General features: G+C 39.9%; 1 protein-coding gene across 1 annotated transcript in view; it reads left to right on the top strand.

Annotated features, from left to right (window-relative positions):
- ITGA11 (integrin subunit alpha 11) overlaps positions 1-25,731 on the top strand; it is a 131,332-nt gene that overhangs the window by 53,346 nt on the left and 52,255 nt on the right. The window contains exons 4-11 of the mRNA XM_070953806.1: positions 5,382-5,491; positions 6,004-6,095; positions 7,644-7,758; positions 10,494-10,621; positions 12,428-12,576; positions 20,037-20,181; positions 21,777-21,942; positions 23,358-23,428. Of these exons, the coding sequence (XP_070809907.1) occupies positions 5,382-5,491; positions 6,004-6,095; positions 7,644-7,758; positions 10,494-10,621; positions 12,428-12,576; positions 20,037-20,181; positions 21,777-21,942; positions 23,358-23,428 (976 nt within the window). The remainder of the gene's footprint in view (positions 1-5,381; positions 5,492-6,003; positions 6,096-7,643; positions 7,759-10,493; positions 10,622-12,427; positions 12,577-20,036; positions 20,182-21,776; positions 21,943-23,357; positions 23,429-25,731) is intronic.

Here is a 25,731-nt window from a genome sequence, read left to right on the forward strand (position 1 = left end):
TTTTATATAGTATTACGTTTGTATTCCACATTTTCTCTAGTAACTCTAAGTTGCACAAATGAAAGGGGAGTCACACTCATTCTCCTCCTCTTCCTCCAACTCCTACTAGAGAAGGGGATTGGGTCAAATGAGCAAGGGAGGAACCTGCGGCTCCTTGATCCCCCAGGCCATTGCATCACAATGTTTTTCTTCCAAGTAAAGACACATATCTTTTTACTTCCTAAGGTGCACATGCCTGTAAAATTTTGGGCATAAATGTAATTGCCACTCTGCAGTGTTTTATCTGCCATTTCTCATGCTGGCAAGGATCTCATTTTGATAGTGATTGCCTGTTGAAGGAAAATTATTACCTTCAAGTGTATTGCTAACTGGAAGATAAATACATTCAGATTTTAAATGGATGTGGGGCAAAATTGCAAACAGTAAAGTACAGCAGCCAATGTATAATCTTTACTGTATGGTGAGGGAGGAAAACTGAGCATCAATACCTATTATTGGGATATAGGTATTCTTCTAATTCTGATCTATTGAAAGATATGACAATTACCAAATCATAGACATCCAGAATATGCATCTCTTCAGCTGAATCATCTGTGGATTTTGGAGATATCTATCATTATCAAATCATTATCAATTTAAGCTGTAAGTTACACCTTTCTCTTTTTCCAATTATTTAAATGTTCCTCTTGATCTAATCATAATTCACATTCCAAATACTAGGCTGTTTCACCAGATTCATCCTGAACCTATTAGCGGTGCTGAGTCTCAGCTGGAGATTAAGTGTACCATCGATTGCAAAGGCCTGATCCTTTGTTACTTTTCCTGCCTACTTCATGCCACAAATATTGCTATTCCCCCAGTAGTGGGATTCAGCCAGTTCGCACCACTTCAGGAGAACCGGTTGTTAACTTTCTGAGCAGTTTGGTGAACTGGTTGTTGGAAGAAATCATTAGGGCAGAGAACCGGCTGTTAAATTATTTGAATCCTACCACTGCCCCCCCCCCCAAATAATAAGACACTGGAATCTTTTTTTCTTCTTCTGGAAATGCAATTTTTAAAAATTATAGCTGTTTCCCAAATAATTTTATCAGTGGGCAGCTGATTCAGTGTAGAATAACCATCAAATAAAGTAGATTAAAACACATGCTGATGGAATGCAGGCATGCTTTTATTTCTGTTGGTTTAATTTCCTTTTAATTTCCTCTTTTGAAGCGGATAACCTGGTCAGTATACCTCCCTAGATAAAGCAACAAACTGCTTTGCTACAAGCAACATATTAGAATAGAATAGAATAGAATAGAATAGAATAGAATAGAATAGAATAGAATCTTTATTATCACTTTAAATGTACACTAATCAGCATACATTAAAGCTAAATTTTGTTTTGCATTCAGCTCTCAATAATATATTTTTGATATAACAATCAACCAATATTTTCCATAGTTAGTTTAAATCTCAAGGCAGTTTCTGGCTAGAGGGCTTAACAAGTACAACCAACAAAATGTTGGTTGTCCTTCTGGAGCAGGGATGGGATCTAGGGCCCTTTTATGACTTGAGGATTTTAACCCCCAGCATGGCTGGCTCAGGAATTCTGGGAGTTAAAATCCACAAGTCATAAAAAGTCCATAGTTCCCCACCTCTGCTCTAGAGTTTCAGTCATCTACCCTGTTATAGTCACATGGATATCCAATTATTTTTCATCCATCAATAGTGCATAAAACTGTGATAATAAAATATCACCCCAAGAATCACATTTGTCCCAATTCAGCCCCAAGTAAAACAACCAACAAACTGGAGATAATTAACAAGGTACATCTTTATAACATAAAAGATGATTATCCAGCAATTCTCCAGTAAGGAAAAAGGGCTTAAAAAAGCCCTTAAAAAAGGGCATAAAAACAATACATATATGGTTTTCCAATATACATATTCATTTGACTAGTTTTCATGTTATTCATAAAGAATAGCTGGGGATGGTTATAAAAATGCACATATTTCTTCTTGAAGAATGTTCCTTCCACTTGCAACTTATATAGACACTCTTTTACCGTGGAGAACAACCAATTACAGACTAAAGTAGTTGTACCAATTCATTAGGTCAATTGGAGTTTACTTCGGGAGTTTTCTTCAAGGCTATTTACTTCCTGCTAGATTTCAATCACAATGTTGTAGTTTCCATCTTAACTTTTTGACTCTCCCTGACATTCCTTTCCTGATAGACCAACAACCTGATCCAACAGGACATTTCTTATGTTCATAAACCATGTAATGTTTAGAAAATGCAGCATTGATGCTAGTGAACTGAGATCAAATGCATCTCTTTAGTTAGTGGCAACCAAAAGTCACCCTGGCTCTTCTTCCTTACAGGGTCCTATGGTCATAGGGCTAAAAGTCCCATTGCTTCCTGTCTTTGGTGCCTCTCTTTCCTGTGGCTGCCCCTCAAGTACTGGAAGGCTGCTATCATGTGTTCCCTGAGTCTTCTCTTCATTAAGGGGCTCATACTCAAGCAGTGATCCACCAGGACACCTATATCCCTCTCACAGGCATGAATGTTGAGCCAGGTGCAGCCTATTCTGTGCCTGCACACTTGGTTTTTCCTGCCTATGTGTAGGATCTCACTTTTCTCACCACTGAACTGCATCTTGTTGGATAGAACCCAGAACTCAAGTCTGCCAAGATCCTTCTTGAGTCTATCTTCCAAAGTGTTCGTAATTCCCCTCAGCTTGGTGTCATCCGCAAAGTGGATGAGCTCATCCCCTCATCTAAGAGTCATTTACGAAAAGGCTCAAAGATGTAGAGGAAATAAAAAGTCACATCAGTGAAGACAACAAATGTGACAGAATCCTGAAGTATATTTTTTTCACCTTAAGGAGTAGGGATTCTTTTCTCCCCAGTAGGTTGAATTTTAAATTGTTAATAATCTGTGGCCACTGAACTGCATGGAAACCTGGCAGCTGCAGAAATATTTTCCCAAATATTTTAATGGTAAATACTGAAATGAGTTGCTTCAGATGTCTCAATGGTATTTACTGTTCCAAGAAGTTTTTAAGAGGCATGGCAGCTGAACTATTAAAACATTTGGGTTCACTTTGCAAAACCAAACCAATAATGTTGGTGTGGGGGAGAATGGCATTAAAGTTGATTTGTTAACATTTTCTAGAAGACACAATGTTATTTTTTTTTAAAAAAAAAAGTCTTGTGGCACTTTAAATACTAACAAACCTATAGGGCAGAAAGTTAGGGTGAAATGTAAGGCTTCGCTTTGATGGCATCTTGCGGGGAGGAAGCAGGGGAATATAGGGAGGGGAGATGACAGGAATCAGAGGTGCCATCCCGAGGCAAGAACCAACGGTTGAACGACCAAACTTTAGAACTGTTACCAAAACACCTACTTTGAATACCATGGGACATTAACAAAATGACCGGGGGGGGAGGGCTCGGGAGAAGGGAAAAATCACTGGGTTTATGTGGGAATATTCAGATCTGGCTTGCTTACGCTGTAACCATCTGGCTTTAGTAAAAGTATACCTTTTACTACAAATTGAGATGAGAGGGTCTTTCTTTCCTAAATGCCCAAGCTGAGACAGCCCTGATACTATTTGTTTAAATGCAGAGAATAGTACCCTGAGTCAGAAATCTTTATATATGCATTTATGGGGCTCTTCCAGACAAATCAGTATTTCCACCTCCAAGGTCCCTGTTTGTGAATCAAAGTGACCTTGCCAGACTGGGAAATAGGTCCATTTCCAAAGTGAGATAGCCTCCTCTACATGTTTCCTGGATACTGCTACCTTCTGAATTAGAAAGAGAAAGTCAAAGCTCAAGGAGACCTGATCTAAAAGGCTATACAGTATATTACTTCAGGGCCTTCCACAGGCAATTCTTCCAATGTGGTGGGCTTCTAACGGTCTTTAGTCGTGGAGCCAAGCAACCAATTAACTTCAGAGGTTAATCAGGTCAGCTGCTGCTCCAGAGGAATTAGCTGCAGTCCTCTGTACATCAGAGTAGGTGGTTTCCCACATTCACAAACCTTCGCGTTCTGCTTGTGGGCTCTTGGTGTTGCTGCTGGCAGCTCCTGAGGGCTTGGGGGTAGGGCAAAACTAATGGTCTTGTGGAAGGGGGGGGCAGAGAATAAATGTAACTTTCAAAAATAGCACCAAGTGTTATCGTTTACTGCAATTCTTCTTCCGTTAAAATGGGCCAGCATGAAATCAGAGTTCTGATTCCTGCCAGCATTTGATTTGGATGATTGGAAAAAATATTTTTGCTCCAAAAGGAATGAGACTTTGTTTAGATTTCTTTCTGGTTCCCGACTGTTTTGGGGAGCTGCTAAAGTCAGATCAGCTTGTTCATTGAACATGCCTGAGTGCCGAGAAGCCATCTCCTCTGCACCTCTGCTGGCAAATATTTCCCAACCAGCAGCCTCAATCAGCCCAGAAGATGCTGGCGAGCACATAAGGGTCTGTATCAGCATCCAGATGCCGGGTCAAGAAGGGGACAAGATGTAGTAGCCTGTTGTTTCATGTTGCGGCTTTTTCTATTTTGTTCTAGCACAGGAATAGGCAATCTTTTGGTAGCTGGACGGAGAGGTTAACATTTTCTTTGGAGCTCAGGCCACAGTGAGGATGCAAGGAAGAAGAAAAAAGTCAGGGTCATGTAGGTACAGCCGAGAGTATTCTTTCGCTAGATCTCTGGGAAGGGATAGGGATGTTTTCCTTTCCTTTTTAAACTATGTAAAATCTACATTCAGGCTCAAACCACATCTTTTTATGTTTCCCATCCCCAAATGGTGAGAAATAGCACACCACTTTCCTATATTGATGACTTTGCAGGGGGCTAAGAAGACAAAGGGGACGTGTTGGCTCAGTGGCTAAGACGCTGAGCTTGTCAATCGGAAGGTCGGCAGTTCAGCGGTTCGAATCCCTAGCGCCGCATAATGGGGTGAGTTCCCGTTCCTTGTCCCAGCTTCTGCCAACCTAGCAGTTTGAAAGCACGTAAAAAATGCAAGTAGAAAAATAGGGACCACCTTTGATGGGAAGGTAACAGCGTTCTGTGCGCCTTTGGTCGCCTTTAGTCATGCCGGCCACATGACCACGGAGACGTCTTCGAACAGCACTGGCTCTTCGGCTTTGAAACAGAGATGAGCACCGCCCCCTAGAGTTGGGAACAACTAGCACATATATGCAAGGGGAACCTTTACATTTAAGAAGACAAATAATGGTTTGCATCAAGAAACAACTCACTGGAGCAAAGGACAGCCTCCTTGCATGGACAGAACAAACCATTTCTAAGCATTTGGTGGAGAGAGAATTTCTCAGTTGTTATCCTGAATTAATGTTCCCCAAAGGCCAGAAATTTACAGCTTTTGTTTTCTTTTCCAGGCTAGTGGTAGGAGCTCCATATGAGATCAATGGGCCCCAGAAAACGGGAGATGTCTACAAGTGTTCAGTGAATGGCAAGACCAACAGCACATGTTCCAAGCTCAATCTAGGTAAAGCTATGGAATGGAAGGGCTGAGCTTATTGTCTCTGGGTATTGCTCTGAAAGCATTAGAAGCTACGCAAAGAAAGGTTTATATTTACATACAAAACTCAAGTCATCTCAAAGTAGATGTTGTTTATTATCTATTATTAAAAGTTGGTGAGCTGAACATAGTGAAGTATGTTCACCTCACCAACCTTTTTCTTAAACAAGTGAGCAGAACTTGTAAGCCAGAAGGAGAAATTTATCCATCTGAAGAGCCTGGGTTTATAATATTAACCGCTATGTATTACTGAAATACGATTCCTAGTATTTTAGCTGAGACTGGATCTGTAGGCCCAAGAGGTTTTGGAACAGATGGTGCCTAGTCAACTGGATGTAAGGTCAATGGGGAGAAAGTGTTACAGTTGTCAAGGAGAAAAGATAATGATGATAGTGGTGATGAGGAGACACCAGGCTCTGTCTTCAAGGGCTGTGACATTTTCCCACAGCATGTCTTGACTCTGACACTTTTTTCCCAAGGAAGAGTAACTCTTTCCAATGTGTCGGAACGAAAGGATAACATGCGCCTGGGTCTCAGCTTAACTACCAACCCCAAAGACAACAGCTTTTTGGTAAGAAATTATTTGTGAACAATTTACAAATACTCTTTTTGCTGGAATTATCTTCAGTGGTTTCTGACCTGGAGCCCACCGTTCAGTCTCCTATTAGGCAGAATAAGATAGCTGCCTCAGACTGCAGTTACTGGGTTAATTCGAAAATTAACAGAATAAAAGAATGGAAGGACCTTGAAGATCTTCTAGTCCAACGTCTTGTTCAAGCAGAAGACCCAATACCATTTCAGACAAATGGAGCACCCACAACTTCTGGAGGCAAAGCCGTTCCACTGGTTAATTGTTCCCACTGTTAGGAAGTGTCTCCTTAGTTCTAGGTTGCTTCTCTCCTTGGTTAGTTTCCAGTCATTGTTTCTTGTCCTGCCTTCAGGTGCTTTGGAGAAGAGGTTGACCTCCCTCTTTTTTGAGGCAGCCCCTCAAATATTGGAACACTGCTATCACGGCACCCCTAGTCCTTCCTTACACTAGACCAGCTACACCCAATTCTTGTGATTATTTTTCTGCATGATTGCCCAAGATTAGAAGACAGGTTGCTAAAATTTTCTGCTTCAAGTGATTTCCCTTAATAATTTATACTATCCCCTTGACAGGTAGATCAGGCTTATTTGGTGGCTGTGGTGGCGCAGTGGTTAGAGTGCAGTACTGCAGGCTACTTCTGCTGACTGCCAGCTGCTGGCAGTTCGAGTCTCACTGGCTCAAGGTTGACTCAGCCTTCCATCCTTCTGAGGTCGGTAAAATGAGGATCCAGATTGTTGGGGACAATATGCTGACTGTGTAAACCGCTTACAGAGGGCTGTAAAACACCGTGAAGCGGTATAAAAGTCTAAGTGCTACTGCTATTGCTATTTGTAATTCTCCTCAGGTATAAAAAGATATGGATGATCAAGACACCAGATGGTAAAATTCTGAATAGAGGAGAAAACACAGAAATTGAGAACAGGTTATGACTTCATACCTGGGGTTGGAGACTTGTCTATTCACATAAGTTGCCCCTTGGTGCAACCTTCCAGAAGGCAAAGTGCTCTGGTGGCATCTCACCACATCCCTAAGTGCCCCAAATGCTCCCTACCTCTTCCAGACAAAGTCCTGGAATGCAGTCCCTCCAGATTTTATGAAAATGCACTGAATCCTTTGGGAGGCCAAAGGCATTCTTAGAAATAAGTTATGCTGGCGGCTGATGCTTTACTTGGCATTGTCACCTTCCCTTTTCATTGTGTTATTCCATAAAAACAATCTTTTAAAATTTCAACCAAACAGATGGGGAACTAAGAGGGTACCAAACAAATGTCTGGTGCCCGTAGTGGTTGCCACCCCTTCATTCGTCTATCATTTGATTGGCCACCATGCTTAGAAATTGCCATGTCCGAGAGGGCTACCTTCCTACGTAGAGATTCTGTTTCCCATAGCTGACTCTGATTTCCTTTCACCTCGACAAACATCAAGCAGCAATCAATCTGCTCGTGGAGAAATGCCCCAACTTCCACAGAAATCATCCAGGCAACTGAAAACTTTTCCTAATATGTCATTGTTTTCTTCCTTCTGACACAGGCTTGCAGCCCTCTGTGGTCTCATGAGTGCGGAAGTTCCTATTACACCACAGGCATGTGCTCCAGAGTGAACTCCAACTTCAGATACTCCAAGTCAGTGGCTCCAGCTCTCCAGAGTAGGAAGATCAACCTATTACGTTTTCTCTCCCCCCCACCCCCCACTTCCTCCTTCCCTCCCTTGCTCGCCGCATGGGGATTTAGAATCACTGTCTTAGGGGAAAGAAATAAGTCTGTTCTTGAAGAGAGGTCTGTCCAATGGGAATTTTGTGCTGACGGTAGGTAAAAGGCTTCCTAATGGGCAGCGGGGGGGGGGGGGGGCACTCTACTCCCAGACAGCAAGGAGGCATGTTTTTGATCCGTGCTTTCCTGTGAAGAAGCAAAATGAAGAAAACAAATGGTCAGGAGACAGTTCTTGGCAATGTCCCTCAGAGAATTCTACCAATCCTCACTCAATCTGAGGAAAGAAAAATGTGTTTGATGTCCTTGCACTTAATCGCTGTACTAATGGGATTTATGAGAATATTTTGCCTTTTGTGTCACATATTCTCTGCAGACTCCCTGGCTCCACACTCTTCCATTCAATCCCAGGAAAAAGCATTCGAGAGAAGTTCCTCAAGGGGCTTTTTTTGGTCAAAGTTCTACACTAATCTCCAAGCGAGAGTTCCTAGAAAATAGTTGCAGAATTTCTCCTATCCCCTGGAAAATTCAGATAAATGTTCCACCTATTTATTTCTAGGCCCACACATTTGTTGGAGAATTTCAAAGGGTTAATTCTTGATCAGAAGCTGCAGCGCCCTCAAACAGCTCATGTTTTTCTGACCCTCTTTCACTGTTTGGGGCAGCCCTAGATTAATCATTAAGCAAAATAATCACATGCTCCCTCTCACAGCAAGAGAGGGAAGTGGGATGCTACAGAATTGTTTTCCCCTAGCAGCTATTATGCACTTCATTCATTGCCATGTTTGACTTTAGTTTTCAATACAAGAGCCATGGTGGTACAGTGGTTAGAATGCAGAATTGCAAGCTAACACTGCCCACTGCCAGGAATTCAATCCTGACCTGCTCAAGGTTGACTCAGCCTGCCATCCTTCCATGGCCTGTAAAATGAGGAGCCAGGTCGTTGGAGGCAATACACTGAAATTTGTAAATGTCTTAGAGTGGTATATAAGTCTAAGCACTATTCCTATTGCTACTTATTCTTAATGTCTTGTCAGTTATTCAAAGAGGATACTATTGCTCGGCTGTGTGTGGAGTATCATAGAATCATAGAAGAAGAGATTGGAAGGGATCTTGTAGGTCTTTTAATGCAACCCCTGCTAGAGCAGGACACCCTATATCATTCTGGACAAATGGTCACCCAGTCTCTTCTTGAAAACTTCCAGTGAACCCACGACTTCTGGAGGCAAACCATTCTATTGATTAATTATTCTAATTCTTAATTCTCAGACGCCTTAATTCTCACTTTAATAATATTCATCATTATTTCTTGTCTTGCTCTCAGGTCCTTTGGAGAATAGGTTGACCACGGCTTCTCTGTAACAGCCTCTCATTTTCTGGAAGGCTGCTACCATATCACCCCTAGTTCTTCTCTTCTCTAGACTTGACATGCCTTTTAATAGGTTGGTCTGGGTTTTTCCTTTTGTGTAAAGACAGATGCCAAGAATTAATTTAGTAGTTCTGCTTTCCCCTGCTGTCCATCACCTCCTTGCCATCTTCCATTTAGTGGACCAATCATTTCCTTGACTTTTGTTGCTTTTTACATATTGAAAGAAACTTTTTTTATTAAGGGGTCTGGAGGCTAAACCTAGTTCCTGCAACCAGATGATGAATGGTTGCAGGAACTAGGTATATCTAGTCTAACGAAGAGAAGGACTAGGATTAACATGATAGCATATCATAATTTTCAAATATTTGATTGGCTGAGTGGGTCAACCTCTTCTCCAAAGGACCTGAGAGCAAGACAAGAAGTAATGGGTGGAAGATTATTAAAAGGAGATCCAATTTAAAATTAAGGAGAAATTTCTTCACAGTGGGAACAATTGATCAATGGAATGGCTTGCCTTCAAAAGTTTTGGGTGCTTCTCATTGGAGGTTTTTAAGAAGAGGTTGGACAACCATTTGTCTGGAATGGAATAGGGTCTTCTGCTTGAACAGAGGATTGGACTAGAAGACCTCCAAGGTCCCTTCTAACCCTGTTATTCTGGGTTCTATGTTCTATTATCTTTGGCATTTGTTGCAAGTCTTAGCTCATTCTGAGACCATGAGTTCTAATTTCACCTTAGCCATGAAAGCCACATCAATGATGTGTGTTTGTAAGCCTCGGAGCTATATCTAGCTGCTAAAAAGCTTTGTATACAACCTCCAACATCCTTCCAAAAACTGTTACCCCAGTGTAATTTTAAACTTGAGGAACAGACATTTAATTGTATGCAATCATTGTAAACTATTGTAAATTTATTTAAATTTACATTTCGATAAATCCATTTTTTTTTTTGCATGGACCATCACAGCACCAAAAGTTCATAGTGCGGCCCTTGGATCTGGAAAAGTGGCTTAGCTCTGTTGGAGACACTTACTTAGAAAGAAGCGGTATCCAATTCAAGGGGGCTTTCAGTGGTCAGACATACTACTGTGGTGTTAAATGTCTGGTATTGTTGAATTAATAATGACATAGAGGAGAAACACAATAGACCCAAGGGAGAATTGGAGCGATGCAATTTCAGTGTAGAAGAAGGAAAGGTTGGCGTTTGCTCCAAGATTCCTTTGTTCCAGGGGGAAAGGAATTGGCAGCCTATTCCATTTCTTTTTGGTAGCCAATATCCCTTAATGGTCTTTGTCTATCTGGTTGCAGAATGCCAGACATACATGGATATAATTATAGTACTGGATGGATCTAACAGTATCTACCCCTGGGCAGAAGTTCAAAATTTCCTGATAAGAATCTTGAAGAAATTTTACATCGGACCTGGCCAAATACAGGTGACAAAACATGCGTGGGTGATTTTGCTCTTATCAGCCCATCCTGCACTTCATTTCATAGCTTTCTTTGGCTGGTATATGTCTCTCTTGTCCATTTGCTTCAAGAATAAATTGGCACTATTTATTTTTAAAGCATAATTAGCAGTCTCTCAGTGCTCACATAGGACTGGCTTTTTGACTTGTGGTCATATTTTGGAGCAGAGATTGCCAGTGTTGGCTGGACATTATAACCTTGATTCACTTCTTTGGAATGAGATTCAAATGACTTCAGCTAACTTTATTGGGAAATTACCAACTCATAAATAGTAGACTGGGCTGCGTTTGGATTTGAAGGCAAAAGGTGCTGTGAAGCACCCAGTCATTAGAACCTGCCTGCAGCTCCTTAAAGTTGGTCTAGTGGTTAAGGGTCCAGGCTAGAAAGTGGGAAACGGAGAATTCTCACCATGAAAGCCAGCCGTTTGGCTTTGGGCTAGTCATACTCTTTCAGCCCAACTCATCCCACGGGGTTTATTTATTTACTTATTTATTTATTTTATTACATTTCTATACCGCCCTTCTCCCGAAGGACTCAGGGCGATGTACAGGCGGGGTTCTTCTTGTGGGGAAAATAGGAGGAAGAAAGTGCGTTGGATATGTTGGATATGCTTTGAGTTGTTTGTAAAAAATAATGAAAGTAGGATGCAAGCAAAGCAAAATAGCCATCTCTTTTTCTAGCTCTTACACAGCAGTGGCAGAGGGCTGCCATATGAACCCAGGAAAAGGCACAGCTGCTTTAAGAACTTTGCACATTCCAAACGATATTTTGGCCATTGAATCCAAAGCACTGCAAAATGAAAATAAAGTTTTCTTGTCAGAAAATGGAAAATTACCACTCATCTGTTGATTGCTGTGGGGGAAAAAAACCCTAGAAAAATGGGTTTGTAATTTGTAACAAATTAGTTGTGATGCATCTAGGGCATTGTTTGCAAAGGGTAAATTGTAATCCACACACAGGCATCCACAGCAATGATGGCCAACATCAAAATGACAATAGCAGCATTATGCCCTCCCCCCCACAATATCCATCCTTCTCAGATGTTTGGAACTTAATTTGATTCAGTGCTGCTTTGTTAGATTGACTTGGATACAACACACATACATACACACAACCTTTGAATGCTGCTGAATCCACACATTTTTATGGAAAGTCAACTTAATGGGACTATTTTCCGAGTAGACATATATATGATCATATGGAAAACTGACAGTTATCCTGCTGGATATAAAGCTGGATGGTACAACTGAGATCCCAGGCAGAGTGTGACCTACAAAACAACTGTTCAAAAATTGCCATCCAATTATAATGTTAATATGACAAAAAGGGACACTATTAAAATATGACATGTGACCATAGTATTTAAATTACATTATTTTTAAATTAAACTAATTCCAGTTAAGTTCTCTATCTCTTATCCTGGCTCTTTCTCTTTCAGAGAACATACCTCTAGGCCAGTGTTTCTCAACCTTGGAAGCTTGAAGATGGGTGGACTTCAACTCCCAGAATCCCACAGCCAGCGCTGCTGGCTGGGGGATTCTGGGAGTTGAAGTCCACCCATCTTCAAGCTTCCAAGGTTGAGAAACACTGCTAAGCATATCACTCAAAGGACACTTGACCCGAATTGAGTGGCAGTTTCTTGGATTAAAGTAATACAAGACAGACAAACAGATAAGAAAGGTGTTCAGAAGTGGGATTTGCTTGTAATGTATTCTATAGGCTCATTCACGAAAGAAGCTTTTCACCCCAATAATTTGCAATGTTTTCACAAGGTTGGAGTTGTCCAGTATGGAGAGGATGCTGTCCATGAATTTCACCTAAATGATTATAGGTCTGTAAAGGATGTGGTAGAAGCTGCCAAACACATCGAGCAGAGAGGGGGCACTGAAACCCGGACAGCCTTTGGAATAGAGTTTGCTCGGTAAGCCTACTCTCCAGGTTCTGTTCAGATGTAAACGGAGGTGTTCTTAGGCAGGCATGGAATTGGGCAATGATGGAGCTTAACAGTTTAATCCAGATGTGGCAGATCATGGACACATTCTGATTCAAACACATCATAAGCAGACAGCGAAAACAATCATGCATATTATCTCCCAAATCCTAATGCCCAAGGCAGTGAGGTAACTCTAAGCAAATTAAACATTATAGACAACACTAATGTGCACTGCAATCTATTTTGCTACTGAGAAATACTAAGACAAGGCAGTGATTAGAATAAGATTAAAGAATATACAGCCCAGAATGCTTATGCCCCAAAGCAATTTTAAAAAGGGAGTCTCTCTGAGTTTGTGTAATGTGAGTGTTGCAATATTTTCAGGATCAGACTCAATAAAGATAATAGAAGTTAGAGATTTAAATATATCTCTCTTTATTCATAATAGGCATTCTATATTCGCTGAATATTCAAGATAGAAGCAAGGAAAATGGGGAGGATGGCTCCTTATATATACAAGGGGTGGAGCCAGGAATGGGAGTGGTAAATTATGAATACATTAAAGTCCAAAGAATAAGTTAACCCCTGATGTTCCATATATACATTATTTACACATTAGAGAATAAGGCATTTACATCTGACAAATCCCCCTCTAAATGCCGGTTCGTTATACAACACCAGTTACATTCAGATTCAGGACAATATAATACATATAATTTAGAAGTTAAATATTTGTGTTGTTTAGAAGGTAAGGGTTTTGTTAATATATCAGCTAATTGTTCAGAAGTATCACAATGTATTGCTTTGATGAATCCGTCTTGAGATAGTTGTCTCACGTGCTTAAATTTTATATCAATATGCCTGGACCTTTGTCCAATTGCATCGGATCTAGATATTTCAATGGCCGCTTTATTGTCTTCATGCATAATAAATGGTAAAGTAGGTTTCTTCCAAACATCTGTGATCAAATCATTGAACCATACAAGGTTATTTGCAGCTTTAGACAAGCAAACATATTCCGCTTCTGTGGTAGAAGTGGCTACCAGTTCTTGTTTACCAGTATACCAGTAAACTGGACAATCGTTCAATAGAAAAACATAACCAGAGGTACTCTTTCTGCATGATGTATCACCAGCCCAATCTGCATCAGCATAACAAGTAATTTTTGGTTCTTTGTCATTATTTGGTTCCAATATTAAACAAAAATCTAATGTACTTTTCAGATATCTTAAAATTCTTTTGACAGCTTCCCAATGATACAAGGTTGGTTTGCTAACATATCTTGACAATAAATTGAGAGGTAATGCAATATCTGGCCTAGTCCAATTAGATATATAAAGGAGTGAACCTATAACTGATCTGTAAAATGTGTTGTCTTTAAACTCAGGGGAAGATTCATCAGTGTTTCTAAGAAAATCAGTTTGCATAGGTGTGTCACATGTTTTGGCATTATTTAAGTTACATTTGTTTAGGAGTTCAATAATTTTATCTTTCTGAGTAAGTTTGAATCCCCTTTTAGTTTTGTTAATTTGTACACCAAGGTATTTATTCACTCTACCTAGTGATTTCAATGAGAAATGTTCGTTTAACTTATTTACAAAGATTTCCCTGCTCTCTTTATGCTTTCCAATATATAAAATATCATCCACATAAATTAATACAAATTCAATATGATCATTACTCTTTTTTACAAAGAAACAGTTATCAGCAGTGGTGGCGTTGAAATCCATGGTCTTAAGTACTTTTACCAAACAATCGTACCATCTTTTGCCAGATTGCTTCAATCCGTACAAACTCTTATTTAATAACCAAATTTCGTTCTTATTAGTGTATTGACTGTGTGGTGCTCTTACATATATTTCCTTATCTAATTTTGCGTGTAAGTATGCAGTCTGTATGTCATATTGAAACACGTCCAGATTGAGTGCAGATGCTACTACAAGAGCTGTTTTGACACTCTCTGTTCTCACTGTTGGTGAATAAGTGTCAGTATAGTCTTCTGGATATTTTTGTGCATAACCTTGTGCAACTAGTCTGGCCTTGTATAAGGTATTACCTCCTTCCAAATTCTTAATTTTATAAATCCACCTGGTACCTATAATTGTTTTATCCTTAGGTGCGATCGCAGGTGTAAATACATTTAATTCTTGTAAACTTTCCATCTCTTTTTCCATAGCTAGTTCCCATTTTTCTCTTTCTTCACGGGGAAGTTTCAATACTTCCTCATATGTATTAGGTGTTATTTGTTCTCCATCCATATGCATTATGTAATCTTTGTATTTATTTGGTATTTGGTTTCTATTGTTTCTAATATTTCTTTCAGGTTTGCTATGGTTGTCATGCAAATATCTGGCTTCCTTTTTTGTTAATGTGTCTGTCTTTATTTTATGCTGACTATTTGTCCAAGTTTTGGTTTTGTTCTTACTTTTGTTAATATTTTGATTTTCTGTTGTTCCTTCCTCGCAAGATATATTATCTTTGCTTTTATTAGGAAATATTTCATTAAGGTGCAATTTAGACCAATTGGCCTGCTCATGGAACACAGCTGTTCTGGATACTATAAATTTGTTATTATTATCAATGAATCTGTACCCTTTGGTTCCAGTTTCGTATCCCATGAATCTTAATCTCCTGGATACGTTTTCTCCCTTTCTTCTCAATTGTTTAGGTATGTGTACGTCTGCAGTAACTCCAAATATGTGCATGTGTGCTAATTTGGGTTTTCTATTGTACATCACCTCATATGGTGTCTTATTCACAATACTGGACCATGTTCTATTTTGAGTGTAATTTGAATAATGTAAGGCTTCTGACCAAAATTGTTTGCCTAAACCAGCATCCTCTAATGTGCATCTAATCATGGTTTGTAGTGTGGAATTCTTTCTCTCTGCAATCCCATTTTGAAATGCAGAAAATGGATTGGACGTGAAATGTAGCATCCCTCTATCCTTTAACCATTGGGAGAATTCTTTAGACATGAATTCACATCCCCTATCTGTCATAATTTGTTTTATTCTGATATTATGCTGTGTTTCTATGCGTTTGTAGAATTCCTTAAATTTCTGAAAGGTTTCATCCTTGTGCTTTAATGTGTAAACAAAACCATAGCGACTGTAATCATCCACTATTGTTAGGAAGTAACGTTTTCTATAGGTAATTGATGGAGTTAATGGACCAACTAAGTCCATATGTACCAAATCAAAAATATTGTTAGTTGATCTGTTAGATTTTTTTGGTCTGGGACTGGTTTTTAGTTTGGTGGATTTACATACTGAGCATTCCAAATAATTTTCACAATTTTTTATTTTGACACCTTCTGCGTGTTCAGTCATTTTTTGTACTACGGGAAAGCTTGCATGTCCTAACTTCCTATGTAAGATGTGAGCACACTCATCATGAATTGGTTTACCTATTTTTGGTTTCTTCTCATTGTGTGTATTTTTGTTATCATGAGTTATTTTACATTCATCATTGTCACTGTTACTGACATTTTCATCATCTGCTTCAATACAATCTTCCATATTTGAATCAATGTTATGTAACCATCTTTCTTTGGTTATCAGATAGGGTAGACCCCCTTTTATCATCACAGTACCTACATTTGTTTTGTTCTTTTCTATAGTTGCTTTCCCCTTTGAGAAAACTATATTGATGTCAGATTCTCTGCTTAGTTTTATAGCACTCAGTATGTTGTGAGGTATTTCTGGGATTAATAATACCCCCTCTATTTTCCCTAAACCAGGCAAGGTCACATTTCCTCTGCCTAATACTTGAACCTTTTCTTGATTAGCTACCTTTATCACAAACTTATCTTCTGTAAATGAAGTTAATATACTTTTGTTGTTAGTGGTGTGATTTGTTGCACCAGAATCAATAAGCCAATTATTGTTCTCATCTTGTTGTGTTCTGGTGCTGTCTTGTTTATTTAGCCCATTTAGTGACCCAGATTTTCTCTCTTTTGAATTTTCTCTACCCCCTCTACTTTCTCTGTAATTTGGTGGACTTCTATATTTGTGTCTATCTGTGGAAGATTGTCTGTAATTGTATTTGCTCCTATATTCTGGCCTATGTCTCTCCCTTGGGACTTTGGGACAGTCTCTTCTACTGTGTTCCCTGGATCCACAATTGTGGCATCTAAAGGCCTCATTATATTTATCTTGAAAGACTACTTTCCTAAAAGATTTGTGTTCTGTTTGGTTACTGGAACGATTTTTTCTTGAATTGTCTTCTGCTATTAATTTGTTAGATAGACTTTCTATTGATAAATATCCCAAATTAATGGTATCTAAGTGTGACATAAAGCTATCCCATGATGGATCAAGTGAATTGATAATAACACTTTTCATTGTTTGATCTGAAATCACTTCCCCCCTCAATTGCAGCTCAGCTCTTATTTTGTTTAGATTTATCAAATGCTCACTTATAGAAACCCCTGGTTTCACTCTAGAAGAAAAGAAATCCTTAGACATTCTTGTGGTTGTGGCTACGCTATCGCTGTGAAATAGATTAAACATGCATTGAATTATTTCTGATACAGTTAGGTTTGGTTTGATGCTATGATACATTGCAGGAGACACGCTAGAAATTATTATGAAAAATGCTCTATGATGTAAACAATCTATTTTTAAAGTCCAAGGTCTTCTTGGAGGACTAGTTATAAAGAATAGTAAATTTTCTTTCATGAAAATAACCTGAAGCTGTTGGTACCACTCTTGTAAATTAATGCCATCAACTCTAAGTTTTGGGAAGTCACTGGGTAAGTTCCCCACATTATTTTGTCCATTACTTACAACCTGAGGCAGTCCGTGGTCTCTCAAGTGCAGGAAATTACAGAACGGCATTGGGATGCTTGTAACGAGTCTGCGCGGTTCTCTGGCCAGTTCAAGTCTTTCGGGGCCGTCTACGTAGTTTTGCACATGCGCGTTGCTCATTTCTTCTTTGGCGCCGTTGTGGAAGGTTCTCTCCATTTCAGCTCTCTCGATCCGCTCCTCTTCAGATGAGTCGGTCTCTGGCTCGGTTTTTGGGGCTTTGGTGATGGCGACGATTCTTCTCTTTCTCTTGTGTGCGCTGGCACTCGATTCTGTCTGCGGTGTAGGACGGAATCGGCATGGCTCTCTGGGCTCGGGTGTCGTCGTTTTCGAAGTCAGGATGGGAGCGTGCAGGTCTTGAGTTGTCGGTTTGATTTCTTGCTTCTTCGTTGATGTCTTGGAGATTTTCAATCTTGGCCCAAAAGCAGCAAAAAGCGTTTTCATTGCTGACTTTACTTGAGACTTTGTTAAATCGTCTTCACTTTCTGATTTTGGTTCATCTGAAGAGTTTGAGACTTCTTTTTCACTTTCTTCGTCTGATAGCGTTTTTCGCGCCAGAAATTTTGAACTGAGCGTTTTGATTGGCTCTGCTTCACTCTCTTTTGAAGTTCGTTGAAACCAAGATGGCTGCCGTTCAAAATTTCGCGCGAGGTCACATCTTTTCTTTTTTACAACTATTTTCTCAGTAGTCATTTCACTCACAGTTTTTTGATCTTTGGGTTTTTCTTTAATGACGTTTTTCTCTCTCGCTGCTCCGCTGTTCCTCAGCATCTCCTGGAGGTCCGCGATGAGGCTTTCATCATTCTTTTGGCTTTTTAGTATCTTTAATATCTCTGACCTGAGTTCGTTATTTTCTATCTCAATTTTTTCCTGGTCGTTGTTTTCACTCATCAGTTCTTCTTCTTCAGTGGTGTATTCTTCGGATTCTCTCGAAATCGCATTAGTGGATTCGTTGATCATCTCTTGATCAGTTTCTATTTCTTTGCTGTAGGCCCTGGTGTTGGGCCTATCTTTCTTGGACATTTTTAATTACTTATTGAGTCAATTAACCATCCTCTGCTACCAGCTTGTTGCAATATTTTCAGGATCAGACTCAATAAAGATAATAGAAGTTAGAGATTTAAATATATCTCTCTTTATTCATAATAGGCATTCTATATTCGCTGAATATTCAAGATAGAAGCAAGGAAAATGGGGAGGATGGCTCCTTATATATACAAGGGGTGGAGCCAGGAATGGGAGTGGTAAATTATGAATACATTAAAGTCCAAAGAATAAGTTAACCCCTGATGTTCCATATATACATTATTTACACATTAGAGAATAAGGCATTTACATCTGACAGTGAGTTTCTTTCTTTCCCCTACTTAACATATTGTACAAATGAAAACATATTTTTTCTCCGGAAATTATAGAGCATTCTAATTGCAAGCAGTTGCAACCAAAGAACAATAATAATTCTGTCCTTCACTTGATAATCTATAGTTTGTTTCATCTCATGGCAAGAGCAGGTTCCTTTGTGATCTTTACGCTGTAAATTCTCAGTGCCCCCACATTGCAAGAACCAAGGGAGTGGCATGTCTATGGAGTTTCTAAGTCAGTCAGGTCAACGGTGCTTTTTAAAAAGGCAACTGGACTTTTTTTGGTCTTTCCTTGAAGTCATTTTGCTTTTCATCCAAGAAGTTTCTTCAGTTCTGTCCACTTCAGTCAGAACTGAAGAAGCTCTTGGATGAGAAGCAAAAAGTCCAGTTGCCTTTTGAAAAAGCACCTTTAGGACAAGTGAGGTGCAGACTGTTCTTATAGGCAAGTTCCCCATTCCTCTCTTTTTCTCTCAGTCTTTGTTTTACCTTGTGCTGCACCCTCCCCAGAATTCAGGTAGCCTTAAAAATGGCAGGTGAGTATAAAAAGAATATTTATTTTATTTACTTATTTTATTTTATTAGATTTATATACCGCCCTACTCCTGAAGGACTCAGGGTGGTGAACAGCCAAAAAGATAAAACACACAGATTATAAAATTTAAAACAGTATAAAAACGTATTAAACAATTTGGCCTGAGACGAATTAAAACATCCCCATATTTAAAAACAGATTTAAAATTACTCGTATACCGTTTAAAAGGGAAAGTTAGGCCAGGCCAGCCTGTTGGAATAAAATGGTCTTGAGGGCGTGGCGGAAGGTGCATAAATCCGGGATCCTCCGTATCTCATTCCAGATAACAGGTGCCCCCACAGAGAAGGCTCTCCATATAACATGCACATTTCTTTGTATCAAATCACAGAACAACAAGAGATTGAGAATCTAATATAAACAAAGTTTGGAGCCTTGTGTAAACAAAGGGACTTTATTATCTCTGAATATTCTTTTGCTCTAAAGGAAATGAGCCAAGGGAATAGAAATCACATTTAAAGTATTTTGTTGCAAAACATTCCTTCCTGCGTTCATAGAGCAATGACTCTTGGCTTTTCCCTCCCTCTTGCTGGTGCTCAGAGGAAGAGGCACCTGCTTTCTAAACAAAGCCCCCCAAAATCACAGGGCCCATGGACCCAAATGCACCGAGATCCTCCTTGAAAAGTAGTCATGCTTAGTTTGCAAAACATCACCTCTCTCATTATCTTTTCTGCATCCTTTGAATTTCAGCTCAGAAGCATTTCAGAAAGGGGGGCGGAAGGGTGCAAAGAAGGTGATGATTGTGATCACCGATGGAGAGTCTCATGACAGCCCAGATCTTGAGAAGGCCATTGAAGGCAGCGAGAAGGACAACGTCACCAGATACGCCGTTGCAGTAAGTCATTTATGGGCGCTGCACACTTTCTTCCTGGAATCTTCAGAAGGGACTCAAATGGCTGTGAGTTCAGAGTTCACATGCTAGGAAAAGATTGAAGCCCTCCATTTTAAAATAGATTGCCGTTTTTGGTGGATAACCCACATGACTGAAATGGACCGGCCCATTTTAGCCCAACTTTCTGCTTCCTGCCAAGGCCATCCAGATGCCTCTGGGAGCTTCTAAGCAAGAATCAGACATTTCCCTCTCTCCCTGTTGTTCCTTGAAACTGGTATTTGAAGGGCTACTGCCGCCACCACCACAGAGGTATTATTTATTTATTTATTTTATTTATTAGAATTTGTCAAATAAAAGGAGAACGAGAATAAAAGAAATCACAGGGACGATAGGCGAATTAGTGCACTTATGCATTATTAAGACAAACAATGAATGGAAGACATTCTTTGAGTTACATTTGCTTAGGGTATAATCACCATTTTCTCTTCAAATTAGTGCTTATCGTATCTTAGATGGAATAAAGTAATAGGTTTTTTTTCCCCATTTATGGCATTTATGGCAATCTACAGGCATTGGGCGGGTCTAAGCTGCCTGTAAGTAAAAAGGAGGAAGATCTTAGGGCCATAGAAGATAGTACAGTGAAGATGTCAATTTTGTGTGCAGCAGCTGTGAAAAAAGTAAATTCCATGTGGAGATGATTAGGAAATAAGGATTTAAAATAAAAGACCAGATTTATGATATATCTGATGGTGGTTCCCATCTTTAAAAGAAAGGAGGAAAACAGATTCAGGAAAGTATAGACATGTCTCACATCAATACTTGGGAAGATCCTAGAAAAGATAATCAAGCAATGGATCTGTAAGCACCTAGAAACTAGCAAAGCTATTACTAGAAACCAGCATGGGTTTGTCCAAAACAGATCAGGCCAGACAACTTTTATTTCATTCTTTGACCAAGCAACTAAATTAGTGGACCAGCAAAGTGATGTGAACATTATATATTTGGACTTCAATAAACAAAGTACTGCTTCTTGGCAAGATAGAAAAATGTGGATCTGACGGTAACCCCACCAGATTATTTGGTGACTGGCTGACCAATCACACTCAATGTATAGTGCTCAATAGAACTACATCTACATGGAGGGAAGCATGCAGTAGGATCCCTCAGGGTTTGGTCTTGGGCCCAGTACTCAACATCTTCATAAATGATCTAGATGAGAGAATAGAAGGGTAACTCATCAAATTTGCAAATGACACTAAGCTGAGGTGGGCGGGGGGGGGAATAGCCAACACTTTAGAAGATAGGCTCAATTTTTTTATTTTTTATTTGGTACCTTTGAGTGAGAGGTAACTCCTGGCGATTGTCTGGACATGTCCCTGCAGTTTTCTTGGCAGGATTCAAAAGTAATTTGCCATCAGCTGAGAGGGGGTGACTGGCCCAAGGTCACACAGCTGGCTTTGTGCCTGAGGCAAGACTAAAACTCCCAGTTTCCCAGTTTCTAGCCAAGCACCCTAACCACTACACCAAACTGTCTCTCTTGTAAATACTTCCACCATGACTATAATTCTGTGGAATAATGCTTTTTCTTGCCACTCCAGGTCCTTGGTTATTACAACAGAAGAGGGATCAACCCAGCAGCCTTTTTGAAAGAAATCAAATATATAGCGAGTGACCCGGATGAAAAGCATTTCTTTAATGTCAGTGACGAGGCTGCCCTTAAAGATATTGTGGATGCTCTTGGAGAGAGGATCTTCAGCTTAGAAGGTGAGCAGCTTCCGAGAGGTTCAAGGACGGCGTAGGAGGCTCACTTTTCCATCCTACAGCATGAGGAACTTTGAATATGGTGCACAGGAGTTTGGTATGAAGTTCCATGTGGGAATCTTCTTCTCAAAGAGCCAGGCGTCCCATTCTGCAACTCATATTTCAGTGTGTGTGTGTGTGTGTGTGTGTGTGCGTGCGTGCGTGTGCGCATGCATGCCTTCGATCTTGACTCCTGGAGACTGCCTGGACAAGTCTTTATCTAAAATCATTTTCTGGGCAAGATTTCAGAAGTGGTTTGCCATTGCATGCGTTCTATGGCTGAGAGAGAGGGACTGGCTTTGTGCCTAAGGTAGAACCAGCAATCATGGTTTCCTGGCTTCTAGCCTTGTTTATCCCTTCAACCAAACTGCCTGTATTCTGAATTGATTGGGAAGTTGTTATGGTGACTGAATTTGTTAGTCCTCCTCAGTCAGAGCCCAGTGCTTTAAGCATTTGCCTCGGGCTGTGTGTGAAGGAGGAAAAGGCTGACTCCTGTTTCCTGGCTACATGAGGGCCTGCAAATAGCAGTCAGATGTGACTTCCATGGATGTCAGAAGGAGAATCTTTGGCCCTGGCATTTCTCACTACATTATCTAACTAAAGTTGTTTTTAAACAGTACTCTTGAATTTCCTGAATTTTGAGCAGGCTACTAAATCTCAATCATGTGCAAAGTACTTTTTGGGTTTTTTTTGTTACAGTTCAGCCCTATTTCAGCACTTTTGAAAGACAGTGCTTACAGTGACTGAGTTATGACCGTCACTCTCAGTAGATCTCTAAATGCTTAGTAGATTCCTTAAAACCGCAGGAGTCTGCTATAAGTAAGGGACTCATCTCTGTGATTCATTTCTAAATGTGGATGCTAACTCAAAAACTGCCAAGAACTCCAGTCTGCACTCAAATTTCTTGCACGTGTTTATGTCACTCTTTCTCAATCTTGGCAAGGTGAAGATGTCTGGACTTCAACTCCCAGAATTCCCCAGCCAGCAAATCCAGACATCTTCACCTTGCTATGGTTGAGAAACACTGGTTTATGTCCTCATCATTTCTGCTGTGGACATTAGCCTATCACTGGGATGAATGATGGGGTCGCAGAAGGGCTAATTTCACATGCAATGCAGCATTTTTATGCCTGAACTTATAGCCAAAGTGGGATGCGGTAATTTACATGCCCATTGATTCCAACTTTCAGCTTTAGACTTTTAAACAGATGGATAGGATTTTCTCTACTTTTATTTTCTGAGCCCACACTCACAAATCTTCCTACTGGCCTGTGTAAAGTTTGTATTGAATTTCATCACACAGCAGTAATGGCAGATAGTAAACCTATTTTTCTTTCTTTCGTTGGTTATTTTTAAGTATCTCGTTTTTGGTCTTTTAGGCACCAACAAAAATGAAGTATCCTTTGGCCTGGAAATGTCCCAGACTGGATTTTCATCCCATATTGTGGAAGTAAGTGAATAATTGACTTTTTTTTTCATTTTATCTCATGATTCATGTGAGTTTGGCATGCAATAGATATAACTGAGCCTAAAAAGCTTTTGGTTTGTGATATATGGATCCAACAAAAGCCTGTATCAGGTAGAAGATACCTGGACGTCTCTGTCTACGATAAACTGGAAGCACAACAATTAATCTGGTTGTGCTTTCAGACAACTGCTTCTTCATGCAATGTTCAAAAAGCCTCCAAGTAGATAGGCAGAAAATCTGAACTATTTTTACTGTGTTCTTCATGGAAAATAAAACCTAAGAAGTGGCCAGTTCATTTATTTCTTGCACATTTGTTGACAAAAATTAAGAGCAAAACATTCTTTGGCATTTCTGGGCTAGATTTGTTTCTGGTAGAATGCCTAGCGCAGTATCCAAATTCTACTTAAAACCAGCCCTAAGCAATTGTTTGGTTAATTAAATGATTGACTTTTTAAAATTACAGGTGAGGACTTGCCACTTCCATTTATACCATGAGCAAACTGGTGGTATTGTTGGTGATTCTAAACCTCCTTCAGTCCTACTGGCAGAAATAGGAAAAAATCAATGAATTCAACTAAGGCAAAGACTGTGTTTGTGCCATACAATTCACTTAGCAACTGGGGGAGTGGGATTTCATAACACACCAGATATTTAACAGAGATAGACCTAAAAAGATTCTGGGTTTGTACAAGATGGTAATCGACATCAACTAAGTTGAAACTAATCAACCTTAGCATGTTGTGTGAATGCAAAGTTAAGTGTTATGCTGATGTAACTATATTGTGCATGATATGGAGTATTTCCCTGTACTCTTTGCCAGATGTGGAAATTTTGCCCACCACTTAATATGAAACATAGGATTGTTTGAGTGGTAGTTAGCAGTTTCCTATTTGGCTAAAGAAGTAATCAATATGATTTACTTCATTATTTTCATGAAGAGCAGGTTGCTAGGGTTTTTTTGTTCGTTCGTTTGTTTGGTCCTAATTGATAGTTCCATGCGCCTTTGGCGTTTAGTCATGCCGGCCACATGACCACGGAGACGTCTTCGGATAGCGCTGGCTCTTCGGCTTTGAAAGGAATAAGGAATATTACACTTGCTGACTTGGAAGAGACTTTCTTGAGCATTTCCAAAACTTTTTGAAAATTGACACCTTTTGTAACTGTAGTTCAAAAACTTGCAGACAGCTGGTGTTAATCACAATGCTTTTAGTCTGCTGAGCTACCAGGCCTGTTTCATTAATAATTTAATTTGTTAATTAACATTTAGTTAATTTTTTGTTAACTAAGTGCTCAATTCTTCAGGAAATGACTGACCCAAAATAAGTCAGACAAAGGAGAACTAGTTTTGGTATTATTTCTGATAAGGATGGGTAATCAAGGGATAATGGCTAGCAGGCTCCTCCCAGAAGTCATCTGAGGATCAGGGAAGGTTGGGGACCTTTTCTGTGCAGGAACCACCGTGAGGAAAGATGATGTTGAAGGACCATGTCAACTATTGATGGGAAATCCCCAGTTTGAGTATATCTCTCGTTTTTTTTCAAATGAGTTGCAAATGCAGATTGGCAGAAGAGGCTACGGTACCAACGGTCCTTCTCCTGGATGACTTTTTGATTTGTGGAAACGTTACATTTGTCTCATCCACAAGTGGTCAAAAATTCAAGGTGATGGTACAAGAAAAGATCCATCTGCACATAAAAATCAGGCAGAACTTTTTCACCATCACAACCCCATCATGATTTTTAGACAATTCTTGTGGTATCTCAGTGTGTCCTGCAGTCTGACATGGTAAAGTACCTTCTACCAATTTAGGATTCTTTACCTCATGTGGCCGCATATATGGGCAAGGCTTTCTCTAAGGAAAATGGGGAGGGGTTCTTCAGTAGTCATGCCAAAATACTGTCCTCCAAGGAAGTGGCTGTCTGCCTCTTCTCCCAAAACAAAGAGGATGAATTCAAATGTCCAAAAATGTGAGCAGGGGTTGGACTAGAATAACTTTGAGGTCATTTCCAGCTCTATGATTCTATGTTCATCTTGTGGACCGACGGAACACAAAGCCCTGAAAGTCTCTGTATTTCGTAGCCTTGGGGGATATAAAAATCTAACAAATTTCTGAGGGTAGCTAGGATCCTGGGGACAGAGGGAGCTGCCTATTGCCAAGTCAGACTAAAGTTCAATCTTGTCCAGTCTGTTGATATGCAGGAACCCTGCAGGGTTTCAGGCGGGCATTTTCCAGCTTTCTTGAACACACCAACAGATAATGGACCTGAGCCGTCTACTTTCATTAT

Source organism: Pituophis catenifer, unplaced genomic scaffold (genome assembly GCF_029215685.1).
Source record: "Pituophis catenifer annectens isolate HBS135680 unplaced genomic scaffold, rPitCat1.0.hap2 SCAF_14, whole genome shotgun sequence".
Classification (NCBI taxonomy): domain Eukaryota; kingdom Metazoa; phylum Chordata; class Lepidosauria; order Squamata; family Colubridae; genus Pituophis; species Pituophis catenifer.